This window comes from Neoarius graeffei, chromosome 25 (assembly GCF_027579695.1).
Source record: "Neoarius graeffei isolate fNeoGra1 chromosome 25, fNeoGra1.pri, whole genome shotgun sequence".
NCBI lineage: Eukaryota > Metazoa > Chordata > Actinopteri > Siluriformes > Ariidae > Neoarius > Neoarius graeffei.
Window position 1 is genome coordinate 59317952 of NC_083593.1, and position 21590 is coordinate 59339541.

At 42.0% G+C, this 21590-nt stretch overlaps 1 protein-coding gene across 1 annotated transcript; it reads left to right on the forward strand.

Annotated features, from left to right (window-relative positions):
- Nucleotides 1–3507: 3507 nt before the first annotated feature.
- On the forward strand, nt 3508–20783 carry LOC132873266 (cytolytic toxin-alpha-like). The gene is made up of 7 exons (XM_060908625.1): nt 3508–3598; nt 4491–6244; nt 9254–9342; nt 10106–10207; nt 11123–11318; nt 11409–11522; nt 20685–20783. The coding sequence occupies exons 1-7, from the start codon at nt 3508–3510 to the stop codon at nt 20781–20783; spliced, it is 2445 nt and encodes an 814-aa protein (XP_060764608.1).
- The last annotated feature ends 807 nt before the right edge of the window (nt 20784–21590 follow it).

A 21590-nucleotide genomic window follows, 5' to 3' on the forward strand; every position in this document is an offset into this window, starting at 1 on the left:
CCATAACAAACACCATGTTCGAGCATGGGGTGTCCATAAGTGCACGTGGCACCAGGACACCTTAGGTCGGAGGTCGATGATCGACTTTGTTGTCATTTCATCTGATCTCCGGCCCTATGTCTTGGACACTTGGGTGAAGAGAGGGGCTGAGCTGTCAACTGATCACCACCTGGTGGTGTGTTGGATCCGCTGGCAGAGGAGGAAGCCGGACAGACCTGGCAGGCCCAAATGTATGGTGAGGGTCTGCTGGGAACGTCTGGCCGAGCACTCTGTCAGGGAGGTCTTTAACTCCCACCTCCGAGAGAGCATCTCCCAGCTTCTGAGGGAGGTGGGGGACATTGAGTCTGAGTGGACCATGTTTTCTGCCTCCATTATTGATGCGGCTGTTCAGAGCTGTGGCCGCAAGGTCTCCGGTGCCTGTCATGGCGGCAATCCCTGAACCCAGTGGTGGACACCAGAAGTAAGGGATGCCTTCAAGCTGAAGAAGGAGTCCTATCAGGCCATGTTGGCCTCCGGGACTCCTGAGGCAGCTGACAGGTATCGGCAGGACAGGCGTGCCGCAGCTCGGGCAGTTGCGGAGGCAAAAACTCGGAACTGGGAGGAGTTCGGTGAGGCCATGGAGGAGGACTATCGGTCGGCCTCGAGGAAATTCTGGCAAACCATCTGGCGCCTCAGGAGGGGGAAGCAGTACTCTGGCAACACTGTTTACAGTGTGGGTGGGGAGCTGTTGACCTCCACTGGGGATGTTGTCGGGCAGTGGAAGGAATACTTCGAGGATCTCCTCAATCCCACTGTCATGTCTTCCATTGAGGAAGTGGAGGCTGATGACTCAGAGGTGCACTCGTCCATTACACAAGTTGAAGTCACTAAGGTGGTTTTCAAGCTCCTTGGTGGCAAGGCACCGAGGGTGGATGAAATCCGCCCTGAGTATCTCAAGTCTCTGGATGTTGTGGGGCTATCTGGGCTGACATGCCTCTGCAACATCATGTGGCAGTTGGGGACAGTGCCTCTGGATTGGCACACCGGGGTGGTGGTCCCTCTTTTTAAGAAAGGGGACCGGAGAGTGTGCTCCAATTATAGGGGAATCACACTTCTCAGCCTCCCCAGGAAGGTTTACTCCAGGGTACTGGAGAGGAGAATTTGGCCAATAGTCGAACCTCGGATCCAGGAGGAACAATCCGGTTTTCATCCTGGTCGTGGAACACTGGACCAGCTCTATACCCTTCATAGGGTGCTCGAGGGTTCATGGGAGTTTGCCCAACCAGTCCACATGTGCTTTGTGGATCTGGAGAAGGCATTCGACCGTGTCCCTCATGGTATCCTGTGGGGGGTGCTTTGGGAGTATGGGGTTCGGGGCTCTTTGCTAAGGGCTGTCCGGTCCCTGTACGAACGGAGCAGGAGTCTGGTTCACATTGCCGGCAGTAAATCAGACCTGTTCCCAGTGCATGTTGGACTCCGGCAGGGCTGCCCTTTGTCACCGGTTCTGTTCATAATTTTTATGGACAGAATTTCTAGGTGCAGCCAGGGGCCGGAGGGAATCCTGTTTGGGAACCACAGGATTTCATCTCTGCTTTTTGCGGATGATGTTGTCCTGTTGGCTTCTTCAAACCAGGACCTTCAACATGCACTGGGGCGGTTTGCAGTCGAGTGTGAAGTGGCTGGGATGAGAATCAGCACCTCCAAGTCCGAGGCCATGGTTCTCGACCGGAAAAGGGTGGCATGCCCTCTTCAGGTTGGTGGAGAAGTCCTGCCTCAAGTGGAGGAATTTAAGTATCTCGGGATCTTGTTCATGAGTGAGGGAAGGATGGAGCATGAGATCGACAGGCGGATCGGTGCAGCCTCCGCAGTGATGCGGTTGCTTTACCAGTCCGTCGTGGTGAAGAAGGAGCTGAGCCAAAAGGCGAAGCTCTAGATTTACCAGTCAGTCTACGTTCCAACTCTCACCTATGGTCATGAGCTTTGGGTAATGACCGAAAGAACAAGATCGCGGATACAAGCAGCTGAAATGAGTTTCCTTCACAGGGTGGCTGGGCGCTCCCTTAGAGATAGGGTGAGAAGCACAATCACTTTGGAGGAGCTCAGAGTAGAGCTGCTGCTCCTCCACATCGAGAGGAATCAGCTGAGGTGGCTCAGGCATCTCTTTTGGATGCCTCCTGGATGCCTCCCCGGGGAGGTGTTCCAGGCATGTCCCCCCGGGAGGAGGCCCCGGGGAAGACCCAGGACACTCTGGAGGGACTATGTCTCTCGGCTGGCCTGGGAATGCCTCGGTGTTCTTCCCGAGGAGCTGGCCGAGGTGTCTGGGGAGAGGGAAGTTTGGGCTTCCATGCTCAGACTGCTGCCTCCGCGACCCGGCCCCAGATAAGCAGAAGAAAATGAGATGAGATGAGATGAGATGAGATGAGATGAGATGAGATGAGTTTTGCATTTAAAACAAGCACTTACCAAGCCTACAGTTAATTTAGAGGTCTGAATGTGTGAAATTTCAACATGAACTACTCACTATATGCAGTGAGCCCATTATAACCATAACCCTTATTGCTCAACTTATAAAAGCACATTTAATAAATTTGATCTTTCATATTCTCTGATGCCTTTTTTTTTTGCGCTTCATCTTGACAACATTTGCCTTTAAAATTCACATACTTGTTTTCCTATTGAGCCTTAAACTTCACTCACATTAATAATCATAAACTAATGTTGTGTGAAACTATACATTGCGCCCTTAGTATTATAAGATTTGAAATTTATAATACTAAGGGCATGATATGTCTGAGAGAAGCAATCACATAATTTTCAACATGATGGTGGACCAACCCCATTCTGTTCCAACTTAATAATTACCTGGTTATTTTCCTAAAGTGGTTGTGAATTAGATGTAATTAATTTTTTTTGCTTCACCAAGTTGGCTATAAATATCTGACAAAGTAAGAGAAGAGGAAGCTAGCTCAGACTGGCAACAATAAATCTCACATTTATCTGTCGCTGTGTTCTGGAGAAAACTTCTAGACAAGGTAAGAATATTGCAGCTTCTATTATAACTAGTACTGCTGCTACTACTATTGCTGTTACTACAGCTATTTATATTATTTTTACTATTATTATTAACACACTTGATAAAAGGACTATTATAATTGTAGTTCCTACAATAATTGCAAATTCACCCATTTGTTACTTTTTTTTGGCTCCATACTCCAGCAATATGGATTTGAATCTAGGGTTTAGGTTTTGTGAAGTTGGTATGTTCACAGTGAGAAAATGTCTCCATCTGGGTAGATGTTACAGTACCTTCTTATTTTTTCTCTCAATACTGTATTCTTTTCTTAAAGATTTTTTTTGGGCTTTTTCACCTTTATTGGATAGAACAGTGTAGAGACAGGAAATGAGCAGGAAAGAGACACAGGGAGGGATCAGGAAATGACCTCAGGTCGGAATCGAACTCAGGATTTATGGTATGGCGCCTTAGCCACCTGAGCCATGATGCCCCATGCTGTATTCTTTTCAACAGTTATGGAGTCCAAAACCATTGAGATGGCAGCTCTAGGAAGAGCTCTGCATCCTGGCACACTGTATGACTGCCGCAGCGATGCTTTAATTCCAGGTAAAAATTTCGCAATACAAATTTTTAATTGCAAGGTTTTATTTCACTGGATTCATCTTCTGGGATTAAATTAAATAACTATTACCCAAATTAATGTATAATTAATGAAGCTATGTACTTGGCAATGAGATTTTGTGGTGAATGTAGTGCATTAAGTTGTGGAAAAAAACAATGCAGTGTCAGAGGTACAAGTGCTGCTCGGACAATTGAGCTCAAGATGTGTGTGCAGCGTGAAGTTTGTTGACAACAGGGGAAAGTCTCAGCTATTCACGCAGTGTATGTTCTACCCATTTGACCCTGATAAATACACACAGTAAACTCTGAATGCCATTCAAGGACCTTACTTATGTATTGAACATGTAAATATGGCAATTCCTGTTAATTTTAAAAATGTTTTGCTCATGCAGTTCCTCAGTATCTTAATTGGAGACAATATCTCTCAAAGACCACACATCATAAGACATGTTTATAATCAGAATTTATGAATGAACACTGCTTAAAGTGAGTTGTAACAATGTCACTTTATCAGATTATTCATTAAATGATGAGCATGATTTTGTTCATTGGAGAAAGTAATGAAATAACAGCCAATTTAAAGCAAAAATGTATATAACAACACAATGGCCATGGACCCACAAGTTAATTAAATCTGGCACCCTCAGACGAATAAACTGTACCAAGGATTTTGTTTCAATCATCTGAATGGACCACCCAGAAAATTTGGTCTAGGCCCTGTACAGCACTAGGCTGAAAATTCCAGTAACTAACGAGTAACCATTGATGTAACATTTTAACTGAAATTGGCATGTTGGAATAATGTTTAGAGCTAAGAGTTTTGATTGTTGCGCAGTTTATGACAGAAGTATCAGTTGTAGTCTCTCGCTCATTTCAGGTATTTCTCTATGGGATAATGAAACACTAAAGAAGGGTTTGGATTCACGTCGACAGCCCAAGACAGATCTGAATTTCAGTGCTTCCGATTCTCTGAATGAGAAAGCAAAACTCCTAGAAGTGAGTGCCTCCCTTCAAGCTAGTTTCCTGGGTGGTTTAGTGGAAGTTGGAGGCGCAGCCAGGTACATGCGCGATAACAAATCCTCAGCACATCAGAGCCGAGTTTCTCTGCAGTTCAGCCAGACAACAAAATTCGAACAACTTACTATGGACCAGATGGGCAATATCAAATATCCTGAAGTGTTTGTGGATGGAAGCGCTACACATGTTGTTACTGCTGTACTGTATGGAGGTCAAGCTTTCATGGTGTTCGATCTAACAGCCAATGAGAATGAGGATAAAGAAGAAATCGAGGGAAATCTAAATGTAATGATCCAAAACATACCTTCACTTTCCATTGAGGGAGCAGGAGCTCTAACCATGAGTGAATCAGAAAAGAAATTAGCGGAGTCTATCAATTGTACATTTTATGGTGACTATGAACTTGAAGAGAGCCCCACCACATACATGGAGGCCCTCGAGCTGTACAGGAAGCTTCCGTCTATCCTGAGGGAGAGGGAGAATGACGCAGTACCAATGAAGGTTTGGCTTTATCCCCTTGCATATTTGAGTACAAAAGCAGCTACACTGGAGAGAGAAATTCACAAGACACTGATCACTAAAACAGAAACTCTATTGGAGGAACTGGGAAACGCAGAGATTCAATGTAATGACCTGATTACAAACACAACAGTAAGTAATTTCCAGGATGTGAAACTAAGACTGAAGACGTTTCAGGATTGTCTAAAAGACTACAAGGCGATGTTCCTAAAAGCACTGCGTAGGCTGATTCCTGCTATTCGGGGTGGAACGGAACAGGAACAGGCACTAGCAGACATCATAACCATCCATGAGAAGTCTCCCTTTAGAGAGGAGAAGCTGAACCAGTGGCTTGAGTACAGAAAGGGTGAAGTAAATCTGCTTAATCTCTATATTCAGCAACTGAGTGGTGTCCCTGTGATAAAATACTCGGCCCTCAACAACATTCTCTTTAATCCCAGTGTCGATACTGTGGTGTGCTTCTGCTTTACCTCTCTGACAGATGAAGACCCATATTTGTCAATTCTAAATACCTTTATGAATGTGGATGTGTTTGAAAAACTGTCAGCAATTCCAGAGTCAGCTGACCAAGACATGAAGGTCTGGTTCCAGAAACCTGAAGTAATTGAGAATATAAAAGATAAGCTTTTTCTCTTCAAAGGTTTTTCCCTGGCTAATAAAGATGAGAAAAAAAGCAGGTTTGTCATCGTCTCTGTCTCCGACCCCTCCAATCCTGGAATCTCCATCCGCCTTTACAAGAAAGGGACAATGGTGGACAACGCATTTCAACCCGTGTCCAAACCTCCTGCACCCAAGGTGGACGTCCAGGATATAAATATAACCTTGAAGCTGCAGAAGTCCCCGACTGGATCAACAGTGCGGTTCAGAGTGGAATACAGGGCAGTACGTGCCACTGATTCAGAAACTGATGTGGAAAAATGGGAAGTCACAGAGACTCCAGATGCACAGGAAAACTTTATACTGACTGGACTTGAGCTAGCAAAGCAATACAGGATTCGGTACAGAGCTATTAGTGATGTTGGAGCGAGTGAAGCCAGCGACTCTGTCCTGTTCTCTGCTCATGGAAAATATAAAGTATCCGTGAGCAAGCCGTGGGTCAGTTAACTTTTCACATTTCTACTAATTTCTTTTCACATGTGCAATACTTTTGACTCCATATATTTTCAGCCTTAATGTAGTACAGCTGGCTAAGAGTGGATGAAAAAAAAGACTAAGTATAATAAGTTTTGACCACAATTGGCCTGCATAGCATTTCATGCAATTGTCTGAAGCACTCTTCATATCACATTGAAATAGATCTCTCATAGCTTGCTGCTCAGAAGAGGTGACGTTAGCTATCTACGTGTAGAACTAGCTCTCACTATAAATTCAGTACGTATGTAGTTGCAAACTCTGATGTGAACTTCTCATCAATCATTTTTCATGCAGGTTTTTACAACAGTACTTTTACAACCAACACCAACACAAAACACAACTTCGGGTTGACTGACCTCTTTTGTCCGCAACTGTAATGAAGTAGCCTAATCAGCCCAGATTATACCAGGCATCATTTTGTCAATGAAAAATTTGATAAGTATTCGTTGACAGTCTTTTATCCATCCATTATCCATAACCGCTTATCCTGTGCAGGGTCACAGGCTGGAGCCTATCCCAGCTGACTCTGGGTGAGAGGCGAGGTACACCCTGGACAAGTCACCAGGTCATCGCACAGCTGACACATAGAGACACACAACCATTCACACTCACAACTACAGTCAATTTAGAGCCACCAATTATCCTAACCTGCATGCCTTTGGGGGAAACCGGAGCACCCGGAGGAAACCCACACAGACACGGGGAGAACATGCAAACTCCACACAGAAAGGCCCCCGTTGGCCACTGGGCTTGAACCCAGAACCTTCTTGCTGTGAGGCGACAGTGCTAACCACTACACCACCGTGCCACCATGCAGTCTTTTATTTCATGACGAAGTTGTAATTACAATGTAAATGAAAAACATGTTTGACAAAAAAAAATTATGGCAAAATCTCTATTCATTCTGCCCTGATGAGTAAAGATGAGACAAATTAGGGTTAGGGTTAGGGTTAGGCAGACAACTGAACTTATTTCTCAAGGGAATTTTTACAGCCAGGAGAAATATCCTTCAGCAAAATCCATTACAGTATGTCACCCTCCTTGTTTCATGTTCAAAGTTGGAAAGCGAGGAAATCTGGTTCTCTAGGCTCGCTTGCTTAGCTTCTTGCTCAGGTAAATACTGACTAAAACAAAACAAGAAAAAAAGACTAAAATGTGACTAAAATATAACTACAATTTTCAGTAAGTGATGAAGACTAAAATTAATTCAAAATTATTGTCAAAACTAACACTGAATTAAAGCAGTAGAATTTTTTTCATCCGTATTCTGACACGTAAATTTGCCTTGTGCTTATGGTCACTGATCATTTTACCCTACCACCATAGGTCACTTTGCAGACGTGCAGTTACTGACTGTAGCCCATCTGTTTGGCTCACAATTTTGTTCCCTACAGAATTGGCTAATGTTTTCTTTCATTACTCAACTGAGACACAAAGTGCTGAGTAGCTTGAGCACATCACAATGGAGTCCTTCAACCATCAAGCCAGTGGTTAATCATCTAGCCAACAACCTTGTAAGTAACAACTTCCACAGTCAGGCTCAAGAATGCAGTCAACTCAGAAATTTTAATATTTGTACATTATATCAGTATCTGTAAAAGCACATTTTCCACTACTGTGACACAGCAGGAGCTTGTGAATGTAGATCTTACTCGGCACTCCTGTTTGTGCTAGTGAAGAATTCAGATTAGTCATATATACAATAAGTTAGGCACCACCAAAATGGCTAATTTATATTTACTGCAGTCTTGATTTTTGACAGTTGGCATGCATGATGCAGAGCTGTTTGGGTACAGCTATAAGTCAAGTCAAGTTTGTTTGTATAGCACTTTTAACAATAGACATTGTCCCAAAGCAGCTTTACAGAATCTGAATGACCCAAGACATGAGCCAATTTTATCCCTAATCTATCCCCAATGAGCAAGCCCATGGCGACGGTGGCAAGGAAAACTCCCTCAGACAACACGAGGAAGAAACCTCGAGAGGAACCAGACCCAAAAGAAAACCCATCCTCACCTGGACAACAACAGACAGCATGACTATAACATTAACAGTTTTAACATGAAGTCAGTTTCGTTGATGTTATAAACTCTTCACTGATGGAAACTTGAGTGCAAAACTGTTCATGACAACCGCAGTCCTAAAGTTAGCAAGTCAACTGTAGTCCTCAGCCATAAAAGCATTACTGTAAGAGTCCAGAGCGTCCTCCAAGTGTGACTTTCAACTGTCCACATGGGGCCATCCTCCATAGGAGCGATGTGATGAGACTCCAACCAGACACAGGGCACCAGGATGGATCAGGCAGGTCCGAGGAGCAGAAGAGGTTCAGCGTCTTGATCTCAGGACCGACATGTAACTCAGAATTGGGGGGGGGGGGGGAGAAAACACAGGTTGTTAGGTATGCCCAATGTCACCTGAATAAGTAGGAACAGTATACATATTGCACTGAGTACAAGCAGGGACTCCGGCAACTAACTATGACAGCATAACTAAAAGGGGAGAGCCAGAAGGTAACACAGGCATGAGGGAGCCCCGGGACATAAAGCAGCAGCCACTACACCGTCAACAAACTTGAGTGAGCAAGCGAGTGGGAACTGACAGCATCCATACAGTATAAGCAGTTTGATTGACATCTAAATTGGCAGGTAAAGATCAAAGCTAATCAAATTGACCAATGCAAGTAAAACAACGGGGTCCGTAGCAAAAAAGGAGAGAGATAAAATTTGTGCACAGAGTGTGTGTTGTGGTGTGGTATTTGTAGAGAGTTCATTGATTGTGAATGGGAGGCAACTGTGGTGGGTTAGTAGGAAGGAGACAGTGAATAAATTCTTGAGTGGAATGTGTTGGTGAAGTGACACTGACTCCTGGAGCAGTGGATCCAGGGTAGTGGTGGATTTTTTTTTTTTTGTATTTCTTTTTTTATAATAACATTAACACTCAGTGGAGGTCATTTGCATATTCTCCCCACAGGAAATTCCATATCAGGCTGAAATCTCTAGTGGGATGAAAGCAGGAAGAGCTTTTCACTTCAAAGGGGTTCTTCCTGAAGATTCATACAGGTATGCATTTATGCCATTAACCACTTAAAATAAAATGAATCATCATGTGTCCTGCAGTGAGAAGTATGGAATCCCATGGGCAAATACAGAATCTCAATATTGATTGATGAGCTCAATTTTCCTCTCTTGTAAAGCAACATTTTCCCCCTTTTACACAGCTTTAACATTATGTTCAAGACTGGGAAGGGGGATGATGATGACATTGCTTACTACCTGAGGGTATACCCTGAGGTGCTTTCAAATCAGAGAATAATCATTGATGGAAACCATGACATACAAGGATCGGTTTTTGGATGTCCCCTTCTCAAAGGATCAGCATTTGACATCTTCATTGTCATTGGAAAGGAAGGCTATGTGGTATAGTGATAATGAATAAATGAATTAACAATACATTGACAGCAGTAATGTAAGGTTTAACACAATATTTGTTTGCTTTCCAGGTATATTTGAATGGCTGGAGATATAGCACATTTAAACACTATATACCAGTGGAAAGACTGAATGCATTGAAAATTGAGGGCGATATCATTGTGAACAGTCTTGGTTACATTCCAGTAAGCTCTAGTTTCTTTCTTTCTTTCTTTCTTTCTTTCTTTCTTTCTTTCTTTCTTTCTTTCTTTCTTTCTTTCTTTCTTTTTCAAATAACTTGTACAGCAATTTGTAAGACAGGGAAAGACAAAAGGGTGGAAACCAAAACCTAGTTAAGTATTGGAGAGATCCTTTGTATAATTCTAATTTATAAGCATTCTTCTTACCTTCTAAGGACTGGAGCTTATATGCTTTTGGGAGGCAAAAAAGCTCTGCTCCCTCACATTGGGAACTTTCGAAAAACCAGTCAGATGGGTCAGAACCCATCTGCAAACCTGTGAGTAATGAAGTTTGAAAAGTAGTTTAAAATGAAATGTTAAATAAATTTGAAAGCTATATTTATCCAATAATAGCATTAACTATAAACAATACTATAAAACAATTCATAGTTTTAAGATATTATGACCAAATATTTGCAATGGCCCACATGAACAATGTTTATGACCCTGACAGAACCAACCCTATTTGAGTCAAATTCCTGGAGGACTGAAATATGGATTGGGATTGTTCTTCCAAGGGGTGGTTCCTTCAGATGGCAGCGGGTATGATTTTATAATACTGCACACACTACACCTTCATGGTAGCACAGTTAGCATGATACCAGGATGAAATATAAGACTTCAAATATAATCAAAAGTACTGTTCAAAAGTCTTAGGCACCGATCATAATATTAAATAATGAAACAGAAAATTAATTTAATACTGATGCTTTCTACATAAAAGTACAATAAAGAGCAGCAAACATTAAAAAAAGTCAACATTTGGTGTAATTTTAAGTAATGCACGGATGGTCTCAGGTACACTGTGTGCAGTTTTATGAGGAAATTAGCTGAGAAGTTTTTCTAAGCATGATAGAGAATCTTCCATGGTTCTTCTGGAGACTTTGACTCTCACCTTTGCTTCTGTTTTTGCATCTCTGACAGACTTCATTATGCTTTTTTTCCCCCTCTAAGAATTCTATTAAATAATGTTATTTACTTTAATGACATGCAAACTTTTTTCTGTAACATTTAATTTTTTTTGTTGGAAAATTAATATTTGGGAATCTAAAATGTTGTTACTGTCCAATAAAACAGAAATTAAAAAAATAAACATCTAAGACAAAATTTGTCTTAAAAACATTTAGGTTACCCAAGACTTTTGCACAGTACTGGATTTTTTTTTCCATCTAAATATTTTATATCCCTTTTAGATTTGAAATAAATTACAAGACTGGGCCAAATGATGGTGATGACATCGCTTTCCAGTTTAGGCCTGAGCTAAAGGCTGTGGTTTGTAACAGTTGCAAGAATGGAAAGTGGGAGGATAAAGAATCAAAAGAGGAGGCGCTGTTTGCCGAAGGAGAAATCTTTGACATCATCATGATTATTACCCAAAATGCATATGAGGTGAGATGTTGGAAAAAGTGAAACAAGTGAATCATCAGCTGTAAATGGAGTAAATAAGGTTATAATAAATTGTTTCCTGTATTTGTTCAGGTTACTGTCAATGGCCGTGAGTTCTGTAAATTTGAACATCGTATACCAGTGGACAAAGTGTCCACACTTCAAATACGTGGAGATGTCCTCATGAACACCTGTGCCATTATACATGTAAGTCATTGGCATGTGAACAAGGAGAAAAAATAAACCCTTCAGATAAAAATTACCATCACAGGTTATGTATAATAATAATAATAATAATAATAATAATAATAATAATAATAATAATAATAATAATAACAGTTGTTAAACATCATGTGCTTAATTCTATTCATTAGCACGAAAGGTCTGTATAATTTTGTCCAATTTCCTTTTTTTTTTTTTGCCGTGTGTGTGTGTGTGTGGGGAGGCACTGTGGTGCCATGCTTAGCTTAGCACTGTTGCCTCACAACGAGAAGGTTCTGGGGTCTTTCTGTGTGGAGTTTGCATGTTCGTGCCTGTGTGGGTTTCCTCTGGGTGCTCCGGTTTCCTCCCACAGTCCAAAGACATGTAGATTAGGTCAACTGGCTACTCTAAATTGCCCATAGGTGTGAATGTGAGTATGAATGGTTGTTCATGTCTGTGTTAGCCTTGTGATAGATTGGTGACGTGCCCAGAGTGAACCCCACCTATCGTCTGAACTCGGCTGGGATTGGCTCCAGCTTCCCCCACAACCCTGACGGATGTATAGATAATGGATGGATAGATGTTTCACCCCCAGCTATTAAAGTTGATTTTGAAATATATAAGCATTGGGGTAAAATAATCAAATTAATAAATAAATACATACACACATACATCTTATATATACAGTCCCCTTTCTTGGGCTTAATCCTAGAGTAGACATTCAGAACTATTAATTATCTCATCTCTCTCATCTCATTATCTCTAGCCGCTTTATCCTTCTACAGGGTCGCAGGCAAGCTGGAGCCTATCCCAGCTGACCACGGGTGAAAGGCGGGGTACACCCTGGACAAGTCACCAGGTCATCACAGGGCTGACACATAGACACAGACAACCATTCACACTCACATTCACACCTATGGTCAATTTAGAGTCACCAGTCAACCTAACCTGCATGTCTTTGGACTGTGGGGGAAACCGGAGCACCCGGAGGAAACCCACGCGGACACGGGGAGAACATGCAAACTCCGCACAGAAGGGCCCTCGCCGGCCCCGGGGCTCGAACCCAGGACCTTCTTGCTGTGAGGCGACAGCGCTAACCACTGCACCACCGTGCCGCCCCACTATTAATTATCTAAACAGTCAATCTAATAAGGGCAAAACGAGAAACACCTGTCAGTCACATGTTCCAATATTTTTCATCACTTGAAAAAATTGGTGGGTTCAAAGTAAAGTTACCATGTTCTAACTTGTTTAGCACATCTAGGTCTAAATATTGCAATTGTACATGGAAATGTAATTGTACATGGAAATGAAAGCTGAAATTCTGATCTAATGTTGCATATTCATCTTTTGATCTTAAATCCAAATGTTAAATACTATTATTATATAATCTTTTTTTCTACTAGGTGGACAAATTTAATCTGACATGTGACCTCTCTTCCCATATTTGAATATTTGAGGACACTTTCATATCCAGGAGCCTTGTTCAGATCTTCAAGACTATTTTCTCCTTGTTTGTAATATTATTATGTTCTGTTGTACTCAAGGATCATAATACTTGCAATGATAGTTATCATTTCTCCTTTTCAACCAAATTACAATTCCCCTCAATGCATCCCTCTAAGCTTTCATATTACCACTGGTGGATGTTAAGGCAATATAGATGCTTGTCTATAATCTGATTTTAGACGCTACACTGACAACTAACGACAGTGTGGATTATTTGCAATATCATGCAGATTCCTCTGTGTTAACAGAAATGAATTATGGTAGGAGGCAGAAAAGCAGAAATAAACTAATGACGTCTATTCAACATAATAGACGTTTTATCTAAATAATCCCATGGTAGAGGTATCTGATTGTTTCAATATTAGAATGGCAATGCTGATGCATTCATTACTTTAGAATTAAATGGATGTTAGAAATTTTGAATTTTTTTCACATTACACTTAAAGCTCTGCTGTGGTGTAGTGCTCATTAACTTTGAAAATATTAAATAAATATGCTTTGGGGTTATTTCTTTAAAAATTAAATGCATTATGAAAAGATTCAACAGTTTTCAATTATTTGTTGACTCTTTCTAGATATTATATTCTATAATATTTGTAGCCCTACAGAAAGCGGTTCAAAGATGACCAATGTTTCTTGACAATGGCAATTAATCCAAGTTCATGATTGATTAAATAAATAAATAGTGTAACACTGACAAGCAAAACTCCTATTTGATATGAACTTGTCATTCAGCCTTATTATTGTTGTTTTTTTTGTTTTACAATAAGATTAATTTCAAATTTTATTTTAGGCTGGTTTCTTTTTCATGGTCATTTACTGTACTTTAGTTTTCACTGCTTCATGCCCCTGCTATCCAGCTAAATAATTAAATAAATGAATGAATAAATAAAATTATTGGATGGAATTCTCTGAATAAAATATAATAGATATTACAGAAAAGGTTTCCCCTCCCCCAAGCTTTCGAGTCTTCTCATTTGATGAAGTCCAAGAATTTACAGAGTATGTAGGGTACATTTATTTCTTTTAATTATACATATTCAATTCAATTCTTTATTCCAGACCTAGGGGGATCCATATCACAATAAAAAAACATCACAACACAGTAAAAAGTAAAACAGACAGACAAAAAGAAAAAAGAAAGGAAAAAAACATGTTGCATAGCTCTCATTAGTCATTGTCCCACATACAGGCATGTTCGCCAGTGATTCTACAAACTAGAGAACAGTCTCACAGAGCTACGTCCAGGACTAGCCAAAACAGCAATTAAGTTGTTTCGTGATTCAGATGCCCTGCACATAAATCTATACATCAGATTACGCAACACAGCTGCACAAGTAGGTACCCCAGCACTGACAAACATTTGACTTGCACTAGACCTTCTTGGAATTCTCAGCAGCAGCCTCATGCTGTCATTGTAAGCCACCATGAGTTTCCTAATGCTGCCTTGTTTGTAGTGGCACCACAGGTGTGCAGTATACAATGGTGCTTTAAAGAGTGAGATCTTGACCGACACAGAGCACATACTAAATTTATGGCACAGCATGTTCGCTTGCGCATACAATTTCTGACGTTGCCTATAGATATCTCTATCATCTGTCAGGTCATTAGCAATAATGTGGCCCAGATATTTGATCTCACTGCACTCACTGAGTGCAGTGCCAGCCAGATAGAAGGCAGGGAAGGGTGATCGTTTATCTTCTCTGCTCCTTATACTCATGATCTTACTCTTACTAGCGTTATATTTTATGTCAGACTCTTCACCATACTGTGAACATATTCTTAGTAACTGTTGCAACCCAGCAGTACAGGGACTAAGGATGACCAAGTCATCTGCATACATGATGTGATTGATTATTAAGTCACCAACCCTACAGCCAGTTCCACACATATTTAGAGACATTGACAAGTCATTCATATACACATTAAAAAGAAAAGGAGATAAAATTCCACCCTGTCAAACACCACTGGTGACAAGGAAGGGAGCAGAGATCACATTCCCCCATTTCACCCTCATTGTCTGATGTGAGTACCAATAGACCAGTATTCTAATTAAAAAAACAGGGACCCCACTCTTGGACAATTTTAAAAATAATTTCTCATGATTCATGCGATCAAACGCCTTAGAAGCATCTATGAAACACATGAACATTGTAGTATTTTGTCTATTATATCTATCTAAAATTTCCTTTAAAGCATAGATACACAAGTCAGTACCAAGCTTTTACTTAAAACCAAATTGGTTGTCTGTAGTCAAGACATACCTTTCAAGTCTACACAATAGCACTGTCTCCAGCACTTTAGACATGACACTGGCCAGGGCTATTGGCCTATAATTATCTGAGCTGTTTAGCTTCCCCACTTTATCTTTAATTACTGATACTAACACAACAGAAAGCATGGAATCAGGTAATAAGGCTACATCCACACGACAACGGCAACGAGATGTTATTTAAAAATATATCGCGTCCAAATGGGCAACAATCAGTAAAATATCAGGTCCATATGGCAACGCAACGCTTGCTGAAAACGATGCAATACACATGCCACACCTCTAGGGGCGCTGTAAGATGGTCCCTTCGGAGACACCAGAACAATAGAAGAAGTAAGGACGCATGCGCATAAACTATTATGTGCGAGACTTCATATTAGCCACAAAGTCAGGAAAATCTGTTCGTAAAATTACATTATAATGACCAAATACAATGAAAAGTATTTTTACAGTCTCATCTGTGAAAGGTAATCCCATGTGATCTCGTTTGGACGGCAAACCTGTTGGTACAGTTAAACGCAGCTAATCTTTATTCTCCGCTTTGACCTTTCCAATATGGCGGCGAGGATGACGTATGATTCTACGCGGAAGGCGGCGTCTTTAATGGTCCAGAATAAATTGAATACTACACGTTGATGGATTAATTTGTTGTTTCTCACCTGTGAAAGGTAATCCCATGTGATCTCATTTGGACGGTAAACCTGTTGGTACAGTTAAAGGCAGCACATGAATCTTTATTCTCCACTTTGACCTATCCAATATGGCAGCGAGGATGACGTACGCGGAAGGCGGCATCTTTAATGGTCCGGAATAAATTGAATGATACACATTGATGGATTAATTTGCTCTTCTACGCCCTTTTTGAGGAATGTATTGTAGGACTTAAACCATCATCTGAAGAGGTGAGATCGCTCTTTTTTTTCCCTATTTTTGCTGGCGGGATTGACTCTGCCCTAAGGGCTATTCTCTCTCTCTCTCTCTCTCTCTCTCTCTCACTTTGCACCATTACACAATAAATATTCACAGTGAAAATATTTTGTAAGCGCGTTTCATGAACCAAGTTATAGGATTTGTTGACAACTCGCATCGCATCGCAATGAGAAGATCATTGGCACTACTGGTGTTAAGAATCAGACCATTTCATAAATGAATATTTTGCTGTAGAGCTGCAGTGTTTGTACAATTGCATGTTTTTGCTTCACTATTACTGTCACTATTCTGCTTCTTGCATTACTACTGTGAACTAACACTGAACATCATAATAATAATAATAATAATAATAATAATAATAATAATAATATCCAAGCTCGTGTTTCACTCTCACTAGTGCTCTGTAAGGCTTTTTCCTGGTGATATTCGTTACACTTCTACCCGGCGTGAAGCACTCACAGTCATGTGGTTGTGACGTCATCGTAAACAAATCCGTTCTACTCATCCAGACGACTTCACAACGGCAACGTTGCCAGATCTTTCCACTCTGGAACCCGTTCTCAAAAAGATTGCATTTTGGGCACCCAAAACGCCGGTGCCGTGTGGACGCCAGGCCTAAACGATAAGCAATTGTATCGGAGTCACCTGAATCCGTTGCTGTGTGGACGGGGAGACTCCATGAACTAAAAGACCCATGTAGCACATAGCCACCAAAGGACATAATTTCTTACTGGCAAATTTAATATGTTCAGCTGTAATATTATCCAGACCACAGGCCTTATTGTCTTTTAACTTGATCATTGCTTCATGGACTTCAGCAGGAGTGACAATAACATCATTACTAAACTCTACATTATCCACTATAAACAAGTCACTTTTTACACAGTTTAGCAGCTCAGAGTATCGTTTACGCCATAACTGTGAAATCTCTTCAAAGCCACTCACACCATCTATATTGGAAGGGAGAGAGGTTTTGCAGTTATTGACAGTTTTAATTTCTTTCCAGAAGTCATTAACATTATTCTTTTGCAGCTTCCTTGCCAGCGAATCAGCCCTCATAGTATTTTCATTCCTCTCAATGTAGCGAAGTGCACATTTAAACTGGGCATTAGTGCGTTTTTTATCTTCAAACAAAGAGCCATGCCTACTTTTCCCTGCCTCAGCCCACTTTTTAAAAGCATTTCGGGCCTCTGCATGCAGTGCTTCGACATGGTCCCTCCACCCTGGTTTAACATTTGACACTTTTGTTCTGTGTCTATACAGAGGCTTGCTTGACATACCAAGAGACCCCACAATAGCTTCATACATTGAACACAATTCCTCACAATGTTGTACATTATTACAGTTCATATTCCGACATAATAAAACATCTTTTGGGATTTTAATATTACCCAGCAAAGCATCAGACTGATTGACATACATATCAATGCTATTCCTAGACAATTTAGACCACTCTATTTTACCAACATCAGTGTTGTTATCCACAGGCAGCAACACAGGTAAACTGCCTGTGTTCAACACCATAAGAAAGGGTATATGGTCTGCAGTAGCCATATCATAATCAATTTTTATCTCATTTATGGAGTCATGGGCATCCACAGTACAAAGGCAGTGGTCTAACCAGAAAGTGGAGTGCCAGGCCTCACTTATATATGTATAGCTATCATTTGGTAAAAGTACCTTACTAGATAAAATTAACCCACTGTCAGAACAAAACTGGTTTAAGTGATTACCAAACAGACAATTGGCATCAGTTACATCAGCATTCAAGTCCCCAACAACATAGATAGATGTAGTAGGATTGTCCTGTATAAATGACATGATAAATGCCAGTCTGCTGAGGTACTCATCCTCATTTTGTATACATTCATATGGCGTGTAAACATTCAGGATTATTACCTTCTTATCATTACAACACAGCTCAATTGCAATAGCCCAGTCAACTTCCAGCCGTATGACATTAACTCCTTGATCATATTTTTTATTCCACATTGTGGCTACCCCCCTGGAATCCTCCCCCGGACAACTTTAACACTTAAGTCAGTTGTTGATTCACCTGCCCCATGAAAGTCTTTATGTATGGAATTTAGCCCTTCCAGATCCTGCTTAGCCAGGAATGTCTCCTGGATACACAAAATGTCGCATCTCTCCAACAGTTTGTCTACAACAAATCTGCATGATTTATCAGTTTCGCTGTGGCCAACACACAGTCCACGCGCATTGTAAGACGCAACACAGATATTCATAGTTAGCTTGGAGATCTCACTACGGCACCTATGCAGACATGTTCTCACGTTGAGCTGCAGGTGTGCCGTGACATTTCAGCTCACTGCCCCCCTCATTATTAAGGAACCTTGGGCCATGAGCTTCATAAAATCGGTGAACATAAATCCCAGTGGGCCACAGATTTGGTTCATACATGTCCGCAACATTAATACATTCAGCGGTGATGTGAAATGAGCCATACCTGCTGCAGGCCGACTCAATCTTTCGACATGTCACTGTTTCATTCTCCAGTTTTCCAGAGAGATAAACACGCAGCGTGTCAGCATCCAAGCTGGGAGCAAACTTAGTAGCAAAGACATTCACCAACTTTGTTTTCACTACTCCAATGTTGCTCTCAGTAGCAGTTCCAATAATCCCACTATTCCTCTGTTCACGTTTCATGTGAGCTTGCTTGTTTTGTGATCTCGGTGGCCCAGTCGTTTTCAAGGGCCCCCCCTTTTTGAGACCTTTTTTCACCACATCGTTCCACGGTGGTGACAACTGTTGTAACCATGGTGAAGTTACTGCTACATCCAAGCGATCATGTTGATGAATGGTGCCCTCCGGCGGCCCCTTCACCCCTTCGCGCGAGGTGCTAGCGATCCCTGTATCCAGCCCAGGGAGACGAATCTTCCCAGCAGCGGGAGTCGCTGATGATTCCTCCTGGCGACCAGGGCCTGCTGCTCCCTGCACCCCCTCTCCTGTGGTGCAGGCAGCCCCAAGGTCATAGTCCGATGTGCGGTATGTCTCCACTGCTGTCACTCGGTGGTCTATCAAATCAAATCAAATCAAATCAAGTTTATTTGTATAGCGCTTTTAACAATAAACATTGTCGCAAAGCAGCTTTACAGAATTTGAACGACTTAAAACATGAGCTAATTTTATCCCTAATCTATCCCCAATGAGCAAGCCTGTGGCGACAGTGGCAAGGAAAAACTCCCTCAGACGACATGAGGAAGAAACCTCGAGAGGAACCAGACTCAAAAGGGAACCCATCCTCATTTGGGCAACAACAGACAGCCTGACTATAATATTAACAGTTTTAACAGGTATAACCCTCAACTGTCCTCATGGGGCCATCCTTCACAGGAGCGGTGCAATAAAACTCCGACCAGACACAGGGCACCAGGATGGATCAAGAAGGTCCGAGGGGCAGAAGAGGCCAGCATCTCAATCCCAGGATCAACATGTAACTCAGAGGGACAGATTGGGGGGGGGGGGGAGAGAGAGAGAAAGAAAACATGTTGTTAGGTATGCCCTAAAAATGACAAGTATTAAATCTGTGTGGTAGGCTCGCAGAGACGAGAGTCTTTACATCAGGCATAACACACAACAATGGCATGTTATATGGTAAAATATATCATGACTTGCTCTGGCTGGATGCTTGATTGGGTGATGGGAGCACACTCCTCAGCAATGATGAGATGCAGATGGGACCCTTAGGGCTGGCCAAGACAATTCAGTTACATTTCACCGGGTCTGGGACATGCGACAGAATGTCTGACGGCCGATTCTCTGCAGGCTACGATAGCCAGTCGAGGTCTCCACCCTCTCCACCAAAAGATTTCCTGTTGACTCCATGTAACTCAGAGGGACAGATTTGGGGTGGGGGGGGAGGGAAAGAAACCACAGGTTGTTAGGTATGCCCAATGTCACCTGAATAAGTAGGAACAGTATACATATTGCACCGAGTACAAGCAGGGACTCCGGCAACTAACTATGACAGCATAATTAAAAGGAGAGAGCCAGAAGGTAACACAGGCATGAGGGAGCCCCAGGACATAAAGCAGCCAGCCACTACACTGTCAACAAACTCAACTGAGCAAGCGAGTGGGGACTGACAGCATCCATACATCCCAGTTTACCAAAACACTCTATGTCTGAGGACCCTCCAGATCTACTCCTTTACCTCATAAACACCATTAACAAAAGGCTTGACTAAACAGATATGTTTTCAGCCTAGACTTAAATGCTGAGACTGGGTCTGATTCCCGAACATTACTTGGAAGGCTGTTCCATAACAGTGGGGCTTTGTAAGAAAAGGCTCTGCCCCCTGATGTAGCCTTCACTATATGAGGTACCAGCAGATAGCCTGCACCTTTTGATCTAAGTAGGCGTGGCGGGTCTGTGGCTGCAGCAATTGACCCCAAGTTTTCGCTTACTTCAGCCTGTGTTTCCAATGCCTTCCTCAGGCCAGAGACTTCTTGGCTCAGCCACTCGACTCAGCTGAGCAGCGCCGAGGCGTCCATATTGCCAAACCCGACAGGTCGAAGTTCATCCAAGTAATGTGACACAAAACGCGGAATGTTTTCCCCGCATTCATTTAGAACCCTCAGGCAGGCTTTGATATTATTTATGTCCTTCTGTGGGCATTTGTGTGCAACACAGCGTAATGTGGTATTCGGGCAAATATCAAACAAAAGTCGCTTGGACTCTTCAATCCACTCAGATGAAAAATTGTTTGTTGTCAGCAAGATAATTTCATCATGGCTTAGTGTCTTCATTTTAACCACAATAAAATTTAACAGTTCGTCTTCTACAATCACCTTCCCATTATCAGTTTTGTAGATTGCAGGTTTTACGCGAGGACAAGCAAAGCCTCCACCTGCAGCACCCGCTGTCGCCGCCATGTGTGTGTGTGAGTGTGTGTGAGAAAACAAATAATATATTTCTTTTCTTTATAATATTCAATAGTTCTGAGGCACAAAATATGAAAAAAGTCTTGTTTTTATGAAAAATATTTTATACTAAAGCTAGACGGCCTTTCAAATTCATAAAATTGGTGAAATTTAGTTCCCTCTGAAATATGCTCATTGTGATATATGTTTATTTCTGTAATCTCATCTCGTCTCGTCTTCTTCCGCTTATCCGGGACCGGGTCGCGGAGGCAGCAGTCTAAGCATGGAAGCCCAAACTTCCCTTTCCCCAGACACCTCGGCCAGCTCCTCGGGAAGAACACCGAGGCGTTCCCAGGCCAGCCGAGAGACATAGTCCCTCCAGCGTGTCCTGGGTCTTCCCCGGGGCCTCCTCCCGGGGGGACATGCCTGGAACACCTCCCCAGGGAGGCGTCCAGGAGGCATCCGAAAAAGATGCCCGAG